This window comes from Rhamphochromis sp. 'chilingali' (genome assembly GCF_963969265.1).
Source record: "Rhamphochromis sp. 'chilingali' genome assembly, chromosome: 22".
In the NCBI taxonomy this organism is placed as follows: Eukaryota; Metazoa; Chordata; class Actinopteri; order Cichliformes; family Cichlidae; genus Rhamphochromis; species Rhamphochromis sp. 'chilingali'.
The window spans coordinates 15,621,522-15,637,402 of NC_137950.1; the positions used below are offsets into that span (position 1 = coordinate 15,621,522).

The 15,881-nt window shown below is 41.0% G+C and overlaps 1 protein-coding gene across 1 annotated transcript in view; it reads left to right on the top strand.

The window, feature by feature from the left end:
- Positions 1-4,491: 4,491 nt before the first annotated feature.
- LOC308391145 (IgGFc-binding protein-like) overlaps positions 4,492-15,881 on the top strand; it is a gene marked incomplete at both ends in the record, with an annotated part of 133,291 nt that continues 121,901 nt past the window's right edge. The window contains 15 exon segments of the mRNA XM_080873613.1: positions 4,492-4,704; positions 4,805-4,900; positions 5,044-5,209; positions 5,460-5,860; positions 5,950-6,526; positions 6,619-7,202; positions 8,021-8,573; positions 8,666-9,264; positions 9,694-9,851; positions 10,079-10,479; positions 10,646-10,842; positions 11,021-11,416; positions 11,504-11,787; positions 12,045-12,322; positions 12,441-12,560. Coding sequence (XP_080729739.1) covers positions 4,492-4,704; positions 4,805-4,900; positions 5,044-5,209; positions 5,460-5,860; positions 5,950-6,526; positions 6,619-7,202; positions 8,021-8,573; positions 8,666-9,264; positions 9,694-9,851; positions 10,079-10,479; positions 10,646-10,842; positions 11,021-11,416; positions 11,504-11,787; positions 12,045-12,322; positions 12,441-12,560 — 5,023 coding nt within the window.

The window sequence follows — 15,881 nt, forward strand, 5'->3', positions numbered from 1 at the left end:
CTTTAGAGGGAATCTTGTGTATTAGACACATATAGTGTCTTTACTTATTATTAGTATCAACTATATTACATTATATTTATATTATATAGCTGCCACTAGACAAGCATGTAAAAAGAAGTGAACAGAAAACACTAACAGTAATCCAAACTTTTTCCTCTGGCATCAAAATTTTAGCTGCACATGATTTTAATATAAGAGTTATCTCATCAGGTGGCTTTTTAGAATAATCAGATCTGAATTCAGTCTGAGGCCACCACCTCCTTGTTGGCTGTTGTTTTTTAGTTCTATAGTGTTCTGTTTTTGTGTTCTGATTTACTCTTCCTGCTATGACAGGCCAAAATGCTTTCAAAAGGATTTATTCTGGTTCTTCATGCTGTACAACCCCAATTCCAAAATAAAGTAATGGAATTGGAATCTAAACAACGATTTGCAAAGTGTTCCTTCATGTTTTCCTTTTTAGAATCACAGCTTTTATAAGATTTGTTGCTGCTATCAAATTTGAAATGAACCAATATATTTTTTTAATGGTACAGTTCTAAGTTCAAACTGTTTGTGTGTTTAATTTCAAATACATTGAAGTTTCTGAGTTTTGCAAATAACTTCAATGTGTTTTTAGTTACCTTTTTGACAGTAACTTTTTTGAAATTGGGGTTGTATTTATTAAGACACTGTATCTGTAGGATACAGTGTTTAAACTGCAGCATAATGGGGCAAATCCCCTTTTTACTCTTTTAAGGTACCCTCTATCCGATATCTGGAACAACAAGTGCTCGTTCAGACGATGGAAGTTCTCCTCTTATTGTCCTACAGCGTGCTTTCCTGTTTTTTGGACAGTCATATAATCAGATTTATGTAAGTAAAATATGTTTTGGAAAACTCAAACATCTTTGTTTTATACATCTGCATTTTAAATGCAGATGTATAAAATGTTCATTCTCCGGTTTGCAAATCAGTTACAACCACAGAGCTGAATTGTACATGCTTAAAAAAGAAAATGAAAAGAAAAAGAAAAAGAAAAGAAAATTCGCTGTTATGAAAGTAATAATGTATGTTCAATTTCAAAATTACTTGCCGACTTGTCATTTTCATCCAGTACCAAAATACATAAAAATAGTTGAATGCTTCTGTGTGGTGGAATGTAGGACCAATAATTACTTACAAGGAAAATGTAGCTGTACAGCAGTGATGATTTATCGTAGACTGCAAAAAAAGATGGCTGGATGTAGCTTTTGGGTCTGAAAGTGAAGTCAATGCTCGCAATATGTTCCTTAAATATATGTTTTTTCTAGTGACCACCAGGGGACAACTCACATAGTTTGACAAAGGCAGCTATTTAGTAAGAGTCCCACATGTTAATGTGTGCATATATACATATGTGTGCATCAGGTCACTCTTTGAACATCTTTCAGCTTTTGCCACGTGTGGAGACCAAACACTGTTTGGTATTTCTGCCACCTCTGCATATCCCCACATCAGGTAGCAAGTTAATGCAGGGTGTCATTCCTTTCCACCAAAAGCTTACTTTATGAATCACAATAGGTTACCAAATTGTTAGTGATTCTTAGTCACTATTAAAGACACTATTAAAGTGCTGTCAGAGTTTGTTGTTGCATACAGTTAATTATACATGACTGCAGTGCAAGATGGTGCGGCTTCCCCCTGTGGGGCGAGGGCACCTGGACCTGGGATATAGAGTATGGTTGGGGGTTGTGATTGTGTGTACAGTGTCCATTAGTGTTTGTCTTCACGTTAGGTGAGTGCTGAGTATTGGTACGTGTGCATGAGGGAGGGAATGCATGTTTGTGTCTGTGTGTGCCTGTACGTCTGTGTCTCTATGTCAGGTCGGGACTTAGACTCCACCTCTCTGGGAAGGAGGCCTAGCTTTTTTCTTTTCCTTCCTCCCTTTCCTATCCCCCAGCCATGTCTGTCCCATCTTTAACAACTAAAAATATAATAAAATAAATAAATAACAACAACAAAGATGGATCAAATGGACCACTATGGTAAGGCCGTGATGATCCACTTGGTAAAGTAAATCTGTAGGGTATCTTTGTTGGCCTTCAGACAAAAATTTTGATGTCTAAAGAACCAAACGGGACAGGCAAAAAAAATAAAACTTCCGCCCCAAAAAGTTGTAATAAAGGTTAAACAAAAGAAAGAAAGAAAACTCCTAGTATTCTCTAGATAAAAATTAGACATTATTTCTGGTACACGTCTTTGAATTCTGTCTGTAGGAGACATTCAAAGTTGGTTAAGTGAACCATTGTGTTTACATTGATGAGTTCATGCGGTCACAAAAAAATTGACAGGGTATTGGTCTTCTGCATAGAACTTTGCGATCACCAGCTAATGATGAAATTTACTTCACCTGGGCACAAGCAGATCCTAATGCAGATCTGTAATGTTTATTTTAGGGTGGATCTACTTTCTCAGATAGACCCCTTTATCATCAGCTGGTTTATAACACATAGATAGTAGTGGTCAGAACTATCCGCTAAAGCTTTGCAGTGTGGCCATTTATCTTTTACATGCAATCTATGGGCAAAATCAGCTCAAACAATTTGCACTGTGTCACTAATAAGTAAAATTCCAGTTTTTGCCAAATTAGCTCATGTTTGTTCTGGGCATTGAACTAAAGCATTTTAACAGTAAGCAATCTCTTATACTGGAATATGGATGAGTCAGAAAACGAGCAATGGTATTTTATCTCCAGCTAACTAAACTAGTATAAATATGATAGGGGTGCAACAATACTCGTATCGATATTGAACCGTTCGATACAGTGCTTTCGGTTCGGTAGGCATATGTATCGAACAATACAAAATTTTAAATTTATTTTATCAACTTTCCTTCTGACGATGCTGTCTGTGTTGAGCGCTCAGTGGATCTGCGCTCGATAGTGCAGCCTAGGCGGAGTAGTCGAACGCAGATTCACTGAGCGCAGTGCAAGCTGGCGAGACAGAAGTTAAGCTCTCCTTGCAACATGGCAAATTGAACCTCCCCCACTCTCATTCAGATCTGGCGTTTGGAACTATTTTGGTTTTCATGTGACGTATGACCCTGAAGGTAAGCGTGTCATGGACTAAAGTAAAACAGTATGTTGGATGTGCCACGCAATGCTCAGTTACATTGGTGGGAACTAGTGCGTTAGCGCAGTTAGCTCGTTAACGTGTTGGCCGTCCAGCCCCACGCACGGAGCGATCTGCGGTAGCTCGTTAACAGAGATTTGCTGTGTTGTGGCGTTAACGTCATTTCAACGAGATTAACGCTGACAGCACTAGTGGGAACACAACGAATATGACTGCACATTTACGCCGACATCATCCTAGTGCAAAGACAAGTGGAAGCAGACAAAAACAACAAGCACGCATGCTACAAACTTTACCCAAGTCATTTAGACAGCTGTTAGCACATGATTCTCCTTATGGGGACCTGATATGTTTAATATGCTGCTGAGAATATAGCCCAGAAGAAGCGTATAGTATAGCTTTTATTTTGGAAAGAGCCATTTCTCTGTAATAAACTCTTTTCCAAAGATGAGTGATTTCTCGATCAGATAGATTTATTAATTTTTATTACTTTGTTGTTTCAGCAACATTAAATTTAAAAACTGTACTTTTAAGTTAAAATATATATTTATAATTTTAATAAATGACAAATTAAAAAGGCATGAACATTTTTTTTTGGATCGAAAAAATATCGAACCGTACCGTGAATTTTGTGTATCGTTGCACCCCTAAAATATGAGGAATGGCAAGCACAAAGCTAACATTATCTTCATAGTTGCAAACTAGGTATAGAGTACTTAAATATCAACTTATATTTTGAGATTTAATGTTTTTAATGAGTCAAAAGTATTTTGTTCATCTTTGTGAATCTGGCTCATTACCCCGTCAGTGAGTGATTATTGTTTCCTCTATTTATTTATACTACGCTACAGGTATAGTATAGGTTTGAATGGTACAATTTGATATCCCTGTGTTGGTGCTGTTCCTATATCATCATAATAATGCTCGTCCAGGGCCAACATCGCAACTGATCATGAGCATGTCTGCAAATTGAGTTCGCATTAGTCAAGAATCTGGCTAATGCTATTAAAAACTATCACTAGCAAATCAGCAAGTAACATAAATTTGGCCAACAGCAAACTTAACCCTGACAATGTATTTATTAAAATGTTTTTCCTTACATTACATACACATCCTTACATTTCCTTACAAAGACATAATATTACAACAACGTGACTGGTCAGTTGTAATATTGATCCTGGACCATAATTACTATGATGATGCAGGAACAAGACCAACACAGTGATATCAGATCCACCATTTTAATAACAAGTGATCAACACCTGTGTCTGAAGTGCCTACAGTTGATACCTAATTTATACTGGTTTTGACTTACAAGAATGTTTTTATTTTCTAGGTAAACCACAATGGGCATCTGACCTTTGATGCATCATGGTCTAGCTTCACCCCGCAACTGTTTCCAATGTATAGATCCAGAGACATCATCGCTCCATTCTGGACAGATTTAGACAACAGAGGAAATGGTCAGATCTACTACAACCAATACACCAGCGGCAGTGTTCTCCAGCAAGCTACACAAGACATTAATCAATACTTTCCAGGACTCAATTTTAATGCAAACTGGGTCTTTGTTGCAACTTGGTATCAGGTTGCCTATTTTCCAACGAGTGGAACAGTAAGTCACCTCTTACTAAATTATGCAATCAATATGAAGCATAGGGTTATAATGCCTATGAATATATATACTTTAAAAACAAGAAGTTGCTTTTTTTCAGCAAACAACAGTCCAAGCTGTCCTGATATCGGGTGGCCAGTACTCATTTGTGTTGATGAACTATGGGCAAATAGCCTACACAGCATATTCTATACAGGTTGGTACCATTTAAAATATAATATAGTAAAAACATATATTTTTAGTTTTTGTGGCCATCTCTTACTTTAAGTTAAATGCAGGGATATGTAAATACAAAATAACCATGCAATTATTTTTAACAGTGTGACATGTCATTTTCAGGCTGGATATGACACAGTCAATTCTGTTCACCATTTTTCCATCCCTGGATCATTCTCAGGAAACGCAACAGGACAGTTCTCAAATTTCCGTCTCAGCAGCAATGTCCATGTGCCCGGTCGCTGGGCCTTCAGGACAGACCATGGATCAAGAGGCTGTACTTTCAACAGTAAGATCTGAGCTAGAGAACAATCATCATAGCCAGCTGATCAAAATTCTACGAGAATTCTATGAGAAGAATGTTATTATATTAAATGACAATCCCCCTCTCTAGCCCTTCATTTTTTGATCTTCACTCTGTGAAAACAATAAACAAAAATGAATCCTAAAATTTAAAAATGAACACTGTTTGAGTAGTAAGAATCTCTTCAAGTTGAAGTAAAAAAATGTAAAGTATTCATTTTTCTATTGTTTCAAAGGTTTACCAGTGCAGCTTGGTGATTCCTTCTGGAGTGACAGGACCTGTGCACAGAAGTGCACATGCACCTCAGCAGGCCTGCAGTGCCGCAACCAGCCGTGCTCCTTTTCACAGATCTGCCAGCAAACTTCCTTCCAGTTTTCTTGCCAGACAGTGCAGAGACGCACTTGCACCATAAGTGGTGATCCCCATTACTACACCTTTGATAACCGAGTGTTCCACTTTCAGGGCACTTGCACCTATGTTCTGTCTGAGCAATGTAATAGTGGACTGCCCTACTACAGAGTAGAAGGCAAAAATGAGCACAGAGGCAGTACTCAAGTCTCTTGGACACGACTGGTAAAAGTGCATGTCTACAATGACACAATTGAGCTTGTCAAAGGACGTCGTGGTCAGGCAAAGGTATGGAATAAGAATCAAGTTTAAACTTACGGTGATATGTGTTTGTGACATGTGTGTTTTACTCTTTCTGTATGCTGGTGTTTTTACAGGTTAATGGGAACTTTGCATCCACTCCATTCTCCCTTAGCAATGGCACCGTGCAGGTTTATGAGTCAGGTTTTTCTGTGGTCGTCAGCACTGACTTTGGTTTAGTGGTGTCTTATGACACAAATCATTATGTCCAGATCAGCTTGACCTACACTTATCAGAATACAACATGCGGTCTTTGTGGAAACTTCAACAATCAACCTCAAGATGACTTTCGCACACGCCAGGGCCAGCTTGTGAGCTCTGATGTGGTTTTTGCTAACAGCTGGAGAGCATCAGGGGATGATGAGCCTGGTTGTGAGGCACAGTGTGGAGGTCTGGCCTGTGCTGGCTGCACTGCACAACAGACAGCATTGTACAGCAACACTGACCACTGTGGTATCCTCAGCAGTAGTTCTGGACCTTTTGCTGCTTGCCATCAGCAACTTCCTCCACAGTCCTTTGCGGACAGTTGTCTGTATGATCTGTGTGTAGGAGGAGGGTACCAACCTATTCTCTGTCAAGCCTTAAGTGTGTATGCAAGTCAGTGTCAACAAAATAATATTCGGCTGCAAAGCTGGAGGAGAACCGGCTTTTGTGGTATATTAACACATTTTTTAAAAATTATTTCAAAATATAATTTTATTAAAATGCCACAGATGCTAAAATCTAATTTTTCCTCTTCTTTCTAGAAATCCCATGCCCAGCCAACAGCCACTTTGAGTCTGAAGGCACAGGATGTCCAGCTACTTGTCTCAATCCCAACTCCACCCACAACTGTCCTCTCCCTGTGCAAGAAAGCTGCATCTGTGATTCAGGCTACATCCTCAGTGGTGGGGTCTGCGTCCCTCATGCCGAGTGTGGCTGCAGCTTTGAGGGCCGTTACTACCGCTCTGGACAAACTGTAATACTAGATGAAAACTGTGGGAGACGTTGTAGCTGCAGTTATGGCTCCATGACTTGCCACTCTCATGGTTGTGGGCCATTTGAATCATGCAGGGTGGAGGATGGAGAAAGAGGATGCAGACCAAATAGCTATGAAACATGCTGGATCAGAGGCCCAGGGTCATATCAGACATTTGATGGACTGACATACCAATATCCTGGGGCGTGTCAATTGACACTTGCCAAAGTTATGGGACTGTCCAGTCACCCAAACTTCACGGTGACAGCAGAAAAAGTGCCAAGAAACCAGCAAGGCTTTTCCAATGTGCTAAAGTTTGAGGCAGAGGGGACACAGGTCTCAATTGAGATGGAAATAAACGGCAAAGTTCAGGTAAATGACAGAAATACAATTGAAAGTCATTGTAGATTAATGTGTCATAATGAAAGACACAAAAAAAAGTTGACACAAGCAGATAAGCTACTAATAATAGAGAATCATTAAGTAGAGATCACTCTGTACTTATGCGGACATTATTCTACATTGTTGTTTTCATTGTAAGCAGAATATTACACCAGAAAATCTGAAATAGGAAAGGTTACCTTTAAATACTGTCACTTAGCTTTGAGTTGCTTTTTTCCCCTATAAGAATGAATTCCTTTATAGTGTACCAAAATTATTCATTTTATATTCACTTTTACTTTTTAATTTAGTATGATGTTATTTAACTAACTATCAATTTGTCCTACTGATATACTCCTTCATTTAAACAGACCATCACATCACAGGCTGCCATATGATCATTATAGTATGACACTTTTATAGTACGACAGTATAGTAAATACAACAGATGTTGATTATAGTGGTGTATATTGAAGCATTTGAAACAATTGGCACTTTAAAGCATAATAAATTAAAACAGTCAGGATGTAAGATAGACAGAAAAGGCTGTTGCAGAGTTTTGGAGCTGCATTAAGGAAGACCAGTTAGCTCTAAGAGTCAATCTGGAAATTGTTACAAATAAAAATGATCTAATATAATAGCTCCAAACTGGTTGTTTGGTAAAAAAAAATATTATCTACTACATTCTACAATAAGTACCAAGCTTAGGACTTATTGGGAAATGACAGATGGAAACATCATTAACAAAATGGTCTTTACTTAAAAGTGTTATTATAATTATTATGACTGACTATTTTAATGCCTTTTAGGTGGCTGGTCAGGTGATCAGGCTGCCTTTCAGTGCTGGGTCCAATGGAATCCAAATTTTCTACAGCAACCTGCGCAGTGTCATCATTCGCACCTCCTTTGGTGTAACTGTGCAGACAGTCTGGCCTCACTTTGTCCGTGTCACTGCTCCTGGTGTCTACAGCGGTTCACTGGGTGGACTCTGTGGTAACTACAATGGTCGTCCGCATGATGACTTCCGCACACCCAACGGTGTCCTGGTCAACAGTTCTCAGGACTTTGGAGACAGCTGGCGAGTTGGCTCTCTGGCTGCTCACTGTGTGGAAAGCAGAGGTCATGATCCTAGGACCGATTTTAATTCTAGTCAGTACTGTGGCATTCTCAGATCACCAGATGGGCCATTTGTACCCTGTTGGTCTGTGGTTGACCCAAGGCAGCAGGTGGATGTATGTGTGGAGATCATGAGGGGCTCTAACAATCCAGCATCAACTCTGTGTGACGTTCTACGAGATTATGCACTAATGTGTCAACAGAAGGGTGTTGCCTTAGGACAATGGAGAAATGCAACTGGCTGTGGTAAGCATTCAACTGTTTTTGAATTAATTCTAGCCACGATCTCCAAATGTTTAAAAATGCTTTCATATGTTAACCTGTTTGTTCTTCTCCAGCACTAACCTGCCCATCAAACAGCCATTATGAACTCTGTGGAACCTCTTGTCCTTCTGCTTGCCCCAGCCTCTCTTTCCCCTTCACCTGTGATAGTGTGTGCCAGGAGGGCTGTCAGTGTAACAGTGGTTTTATCCTCAATGGTGACCAGTGTGTTCCACCAACATCTTGTGGATGCTATCATCAAGGACGCTATCGCGAAAGTGGTGAGCAGTTCTGGGATGGTGAACAATGTCAGAGCTTGTGTACCTGTAACGGAAATACAGGGAACGTCCACTGTACTCCCAACTCCTGTGGGCCCCAGGAGTCCTGCCGTGTGGTGGAGGGCGGGTTTGGCTGCCATCCCAACCCTTCTGGCACGTGCTCTGCCTCTGGAGACCCTCACTATTTCACCTTTGATCGTAAGGCTTATGACTTCCAAGGAACATGTCGCTATGTTCTGGTGACCCTTTGTAATGCCACTGATGAGCTGAATCAGTTTTCTGTGGAAGCTAAGAATGAGGCATTGAATGGGTTGCCAGTTTCAGTCACAGCAGAAGTTTTCGTGAATGTGTGGGGCTATCATGTGCACATGTCAAGATACAACAGGGGTATGGTAGAGGTGAGCGGAACTGTTTCTGAACAATTACTCATATTTTACATTATAAAAAGCAAAATTTAAAGCCACAGACAGTTACAGATGAACCTACCATGAGAGAGACCTCCACTTAACTGCAAAGTATTGTTAGAAAATGGACAACAAAAAATTGCTGTAAAGGAATGTTAAAGAGAAAGTAGTCTGGAAACTTCAATTTCTTCACTAGAGAGCCTCACTGAATTTATTTTTAACAATGAGCTATCACTTACACTTGTAGGGACAGTAATAAAAAATAACCAAATGTGAGAGACCCTTGGTAAATAATTGCCATGTGCTGTTGGTCATTGTGCTGCTATTACATTTGTTTAGTGCTGACATATGACTACGGATAAAGGGCATATGAATAAAATTAAATATTTTTGGCTTTCCTAAATTGTCCTTCCAATGTCCCAGGTAAATGGAATAACACAGAATGTACCAATTCTCTTGAATGGAAGTCGAGTATCTATCTTTGCCAGTGGATCTCGAACAATTGTCCGCACTGATTTTGGCTTAAGCGTCATATACGATGGATGGAGTACAGTTTCTATCACTGTGCCTCCAAATTACAGGTATCTGCCATTCATCTTCGCTCAAAATCAGCTGGTGTTGCAATTACTCACACACTCACACCTTTAAAAGTGTTCATAGTTGTGCACTACCACACTTTTATAACATAATTCGAATGTACAGGATTTTATTTGGCTCAGAATGGTCTTTTGGGGTGTCCCATAAGATTGATAATCCTCCCCACAGTAAAACCAATGAATCTGTTTTATCTTACTGTTCTCATCAAAAGGGGAAAAACATGTGGACTTTGTGGAAACTTCAATGGAAATTCAAATGATGACTTCTACACCCCATCTGGAATAACAGTCGCATCTCCAGATGAGTTTGGGAGAGCCTGGAAGGTCCCAGGAAACTACACCTGCAGTGATGGATGCGGCTCATCATGTCCGAGATGTCCCAATGAACAGCCCGCTAGAGATCAATGTGAGGTGATCCAGGCAGCTGATGGCCCCTTCAGTTTCTGCCATGATAAGGTGGACCGTGCACCATATTTCAACGACTGTGTGTTTGACGTGTGTGTGGCAGGAAATCGAGGTCATGACCTCCTTTGCAGGGCTCTTGAAACATATGTTAGAGCCTGTCAGTCTGCTAATGTTCGAATCTACCCTTGGAGACAAAATACCACCTGCGGTGAGTGAACCTGCCATTGTGTTGCTGATATAGTATCAAGCACAAGAAAATAAAATGCTTCTTTTTTGTTGTTGTTTTTGTAAGTGTGTTGAAATATGGTGTCTAAGTTTCATGACTGTTTTTTTTAACCACCTGACATCCATCTTTTGCTTTCTTGATTTTTTAGCACTGGACTGTCCAGCCAACAGCCATTATGAGCTGTGTGGTACTGACTGTGGCCACACCTGTGCCAGCAGTAATGATACCACCTGTGAACGGGCTTGCTCTGAGGGATGTTTCTGTGACGAAGGCTACCGCAGGAGTGGAACCAGTTGTGTCCCAGTGGAACGCTGTGGCTGCCAGTATAATGGATTCTACTATAATGTAAGTTCTACAAAGAACCATAGAGCTATATAAAAGAGGGATATAGTTTAAAGGTTTTAATTGCATAAATGAGTTGAGCAGATTATTAACAATGACAGCTTGGCAACAGTAAATACATGGTAGGCTTTACTATAAACTGCGGTTATTCTTCCTCTTTTTGTTACATTCTCTCACACAGGCTGGCGAGTCCTTCTGGACAGACGGTTGCTCACAGAGATGTGAATGTCACGCTCCAAATGACCTGCGATGTTCTGCCTCGTCTTGCACTCCTGCACAACAGTGCTCCATCAGAGACGGCCAGCTGGGCTGTTACGATGCCATGTCCACCTGCACAGTGTGGGGGGATCCACACTACATCACCTTTGATGGAGCAGTGGCTCATTTCCAGGGAACTTGCTCCTACATCATCGCTGAGAGCACAAACCATGGCACCAATGAAACCCAGTTTCAGGTGATAGCCACCAACAATCACCGTGGAAACAACCGTGTGTCATTTGTGTCTGCAGTGGATATATACCTCTCAAATCATCCAGAAAGTGTGCACATCAGGATCGGACCCAATAAAAGAGTAACGGTAAATACTAAGCTTTCTATGTTTCGCTCATATGAACACCTTCACAGCAGGTACTTTGCATGTCTCTCATAACGCTTGTTCTTCTAGGTAAATAGTGGAGAAGTGTCTCTTCCCACCTCTGCAAGAACTTTAGCTCAGGTGGTAAGGGAAGGCAGCTACATAGTTGTCGATGCACTTGACCTGGCGGTCCAGTTTGATGGCCAGAGTACTTTGTTGGTAAGAATCGCCCAAAACCGTCAAAACAGAGTCACAGGTATGTGTGGAAACTTCAATGGCGACTCTGGGGATGACAAAGTCTCACCCAATGGCACACTGGCACAAAATGACAATGACTTTGGACAGAGCTGGAAGTCAACAAGAAGCCAACCAGGGTGAGCTGTTTGGAACTTCTTTAGGATATTCCAAAAATAGAGTCTTGTTGACCTTCATCAACTCATATATCATAATGTCTTGCTTTGAATGAGAAAATTTTATGGACATTTAAGGACAACAGCATATATATTACATCCCAGTAAAAATAATAAATGTACCGTTGTGTTGAGTGTGAATTGGGAGTGTAGATGTACAGGACATTTTACCAAAGTACACAAAATTTCCCAAAGTGTTAAACATATAATGTCTTTTCCAGATGTGGGTCTACTGATCAAAGAAGTGGTGATGGACTGAATGACTGCACCTTTAGAGAAGAATACTCCCAACTCTGCAGTGTCATCACCAACACCACCGGACCATTCAGAGCCTGTCACCTGCACTCTGACCCCGAGCCATTTTTCACTTCCTGTGTCTATGACCTCTGCCTCTACACTCCAGCCAATGGCATGCTGTGTTCTGCTGTCTCAGCCTATGAGAAAACCTGCTCTGTTCTAGGGCTAGACATCCCTGACTGGCGCTCTGGTTTACTGTGTGGTAAGTTTGTGCTGGATAATTAAGTGATGTCTTTTTGATGTCTTTTGATAGAGCTTAACAGGTTTTTCTTGAAAGATTGGCTTTGTTTTATTGTACTCCTGTCACTCTTCTTCTGCAGAGGAGTCAGACCCATGTGAACAGCTGGACTGCACAGAGTACGAGTGGTGTGGTAAGAAGGACGGTGTCTATGGCTGCTTCTGTGATGAACACCATGACCGAGGCAACAGTGAAAGCTATGGTGAAGGAAGCTCCTATTTAAACCTTGTTTTATTTTTGGGTCATTGGCAATGGTACTGCAGTGCAGTTTGTACAAGAAAAATGGGATTTGTTAGTTATTTGTTTTCTTATTCTTCTTTTTAAACTTATATTAACAGACTCAACCATCACTTGTGCCAGTAGTTCAGGCACCATGTCCGTGTCCCGTTGTCAGCTATTTGAGGCTGGCTTTCACTCTGATGCCCTCCATCTCCGAGATGAATCCTGCAATGGGACTCTTGAGTATGGTCGACTGGTTTTCCACTTTGACAATGACAACCATCTGTGTGGGACAGCACTCAGGGTACAGTTATAAAACCAAAATATTATGGATAGTCACTGTTATTATACTGTACATGTCATGTTTTGTCATTTATATTATAAATGACATCATATTCAATTTGTAATGTTTTGTTTTTTTAATTTTAGAGCAACGGAACACATTTCATGTATGAGAACATCGTCCAGGGTTTTGTGGATCCTCATGGAAGTCTTATCAGCCGCCAGAGGAGCATCAATCTGCGTTTCTGCTGCGAATACCCCCTGAATCAGGCCCTGTCTATGGCCGTGGGCATCAATCCTGTAGAAAGGTAACAATACATCTCCTATGCATTATATACAATACTTAGATTAGATTTTTACATATTCCAGTGTTTTATGTAATTAAATGTGCACTTCAGGCATCTTTTGGGAACTTATTTTGAAAGATAGTGCTTTAAGATCACAATACTGACAATAAGACAAAATAAAAACATGAAAATGAGAACGTCATTTTTGCCGCACATTAACATTACACTTTTTGATGTTCATGCATGTTAATAATGTTCATCATTTAATAATGAACTCATTTGTAGTATTATTATGTTTTTTGTAGCATCATTAGGAAGAAGATTGCAACCGGTCAAGGACAGTACAGCATGAGAATGATCCCCTTCCAGGACCCTGGCTTCCGCTTCCCATTCAGGAGTGACACAAACATACAAATGGAAATAGATCAGAGGTTATATGTGGCGGTGAGAACAGAAGGAGTGGATCAAAGCCAGATCTCCACTATTTTGGACTCCTGCTGGGCCACACCAGTCAACATGCCAAATTACCCCGTCCGCTGGGATCTTATTACTGCAGAGTAAGAGCACGTTTGCAGTGTCACCTTGTCTTAGTATACTTTATTAAAAACTTGAAAGAATCAGACCCAGACAGACCTCTCCTCGGTTTTTCTCCACCAATTCTTCCTCATAATGAATTCTGCTGCTTTGCTTTATAATGTGGGATATTTAAACGTCTGCCTGTCTTCCAGGTGTCCCAATGAAGCCGATGGAACGGTAGAGCTGATTCAGAACGGCATCTCTACTGAGGCCCGATTCTCCTTCAGGATGTTTACTTTTACCAACTATTCATCCATTTACCTTCACTGCAATGTGCACCTGTGTCTTTTGAGACACAACAATTGCACAGCTGTACGTACCACTGTTTTAAATTCTTATTGGTTTTCATTCTTACCTAATAAATTTAAAAACTGTTAAATCTGCAGAAGCCTATAAACATTTTTTTTCTCTCAGCGCTGTTACCCGGGTTACCACAGGCGAGTTCGGAGGGATATATCCTTCCATGACACTTCATCCATCTCACTTGGACCGCTTGTTTCAAGGCCAGGTAGCAGAGGTACATTGAAGCTCTCATGTCTCTTCACCTTGCACTCTTATTGATCACATAAAGTTCACGGATAAAGTAAATGTAAACTTTGGTTCTTCTCTTGCAGACCCAGTGATGCAATTAAACAGTGGCCAAAGCCAGGTGACACCTCTGCTGGCCCTGCTGGCCAGTTTGATCCTAGCCAGCATGCTGGTAACCCTGCTGGTCAAACGATTTGCTCCCAAAATTCCAGTCTAGAAACCGCCAAAACTCTGGAGATCAAAAATGATCCATATTTTGAAAATCATTCATTATTCAGTCACTTCTAAATGGTATTTTTCATCGGAGTGTTGTCTTTGTCTTTCTTGAGGAGTGTTTCTTTAGTTGTGGTAAGGTTTGCAGTAAGTTGGCTTTAAATCTAAATGGGATAAAATATGTGTGATATTAAAGTTTTAACCTTGTTGCATTCACTGTTTGTTGATAAGATTAACTTGTTCTTGGTTTCTGTGTGAGATTTTTATAATTAAATCTACATCATAATTAAAATAATGTATAATCAAGGGCAAATCAAGGATTAAATAAAGTATTAGTGCACATATACTTGTCTCTCAGAAACGCAACCAACACTACTTTGGATTTACAAAATAAAGTGATAGTACAAAGTGAAGTACAATAAACTGGGTACCTACTGTTTGAGCTACAATTTAATATCATAACATGATTACTATTTTTGCTTCGTTTTATCAGTTGAAATAAAAGTTAATGAATAATCGCCTAAATGTATCACAAATCATTCATAATATGTAATAAAAATCTGATTATGAACAATGTCTATTTTTTATCTCCAGTAAGATCATACAGTAAAATGTGTTGCTGAATAAAATCTCACTTAGTCATTCTGTTATTGAAGTAGAAGGCCAAGTTGATCTTTAGCACCCAGCTGCAACCCATCCCTCCGCTTTGTCCGGGGCCAGGTCGCGGGGGCAGCAGCCTAAGCAAAGAGGCCCAGACCTCCCTCTCCCCAGCCACCTCCTCCAGCTTATCCGGGGGAATACCAAGGCGTTCCCAGGCCAGCCGAGAGATATAATCTCTCCAGCGTGTCCTGGGTCTGCGCCGGGGCCTCCTCCCGGTGGGACATGCCTGGAATACCTCACCCAGGAGGCGCCCAGGGGGCATCCTTGTCAGATGCCCGAACCACCTCAGCTGGCTCCTTTCGATGTGGAGCAGCAGCTGCTCTACTCTGAGCCCCTCCCGGATGGCCGAACTTCTCACCCTATCTCTAAGGGAGAGGCCAGCCACCCTTCGGAGGAAGCTCATTTCTGCCGCTTGTATCCGCGATCTCGTTCTTTCGGTCACTACCCACAGCTCGTGGCCATAGGTGAGGGTAGGGACGTAGATCGACCGGTAAATTGAGAGCTTCGCTTTTACACTCAGCTCCCTCTTCACCACGACGGACCGGTGCAGCGTCCGCATTACTGCAGCTGCAGCCCCAATCCGTCTGTCGATCTCCGGCTCCCTTCTCCCATCACTCGCGAACAAGACCCCGAGATACTTGAACTCCTCCACTTGGGGCAGGAACTCATCCCCGACCCGGAGTGGGCACTCCACCCTTTTCCGGCTGAGAACCATGGCCTCAGATTTGGAGGTGCTGATCCTCATTCCCGCTGCTTCA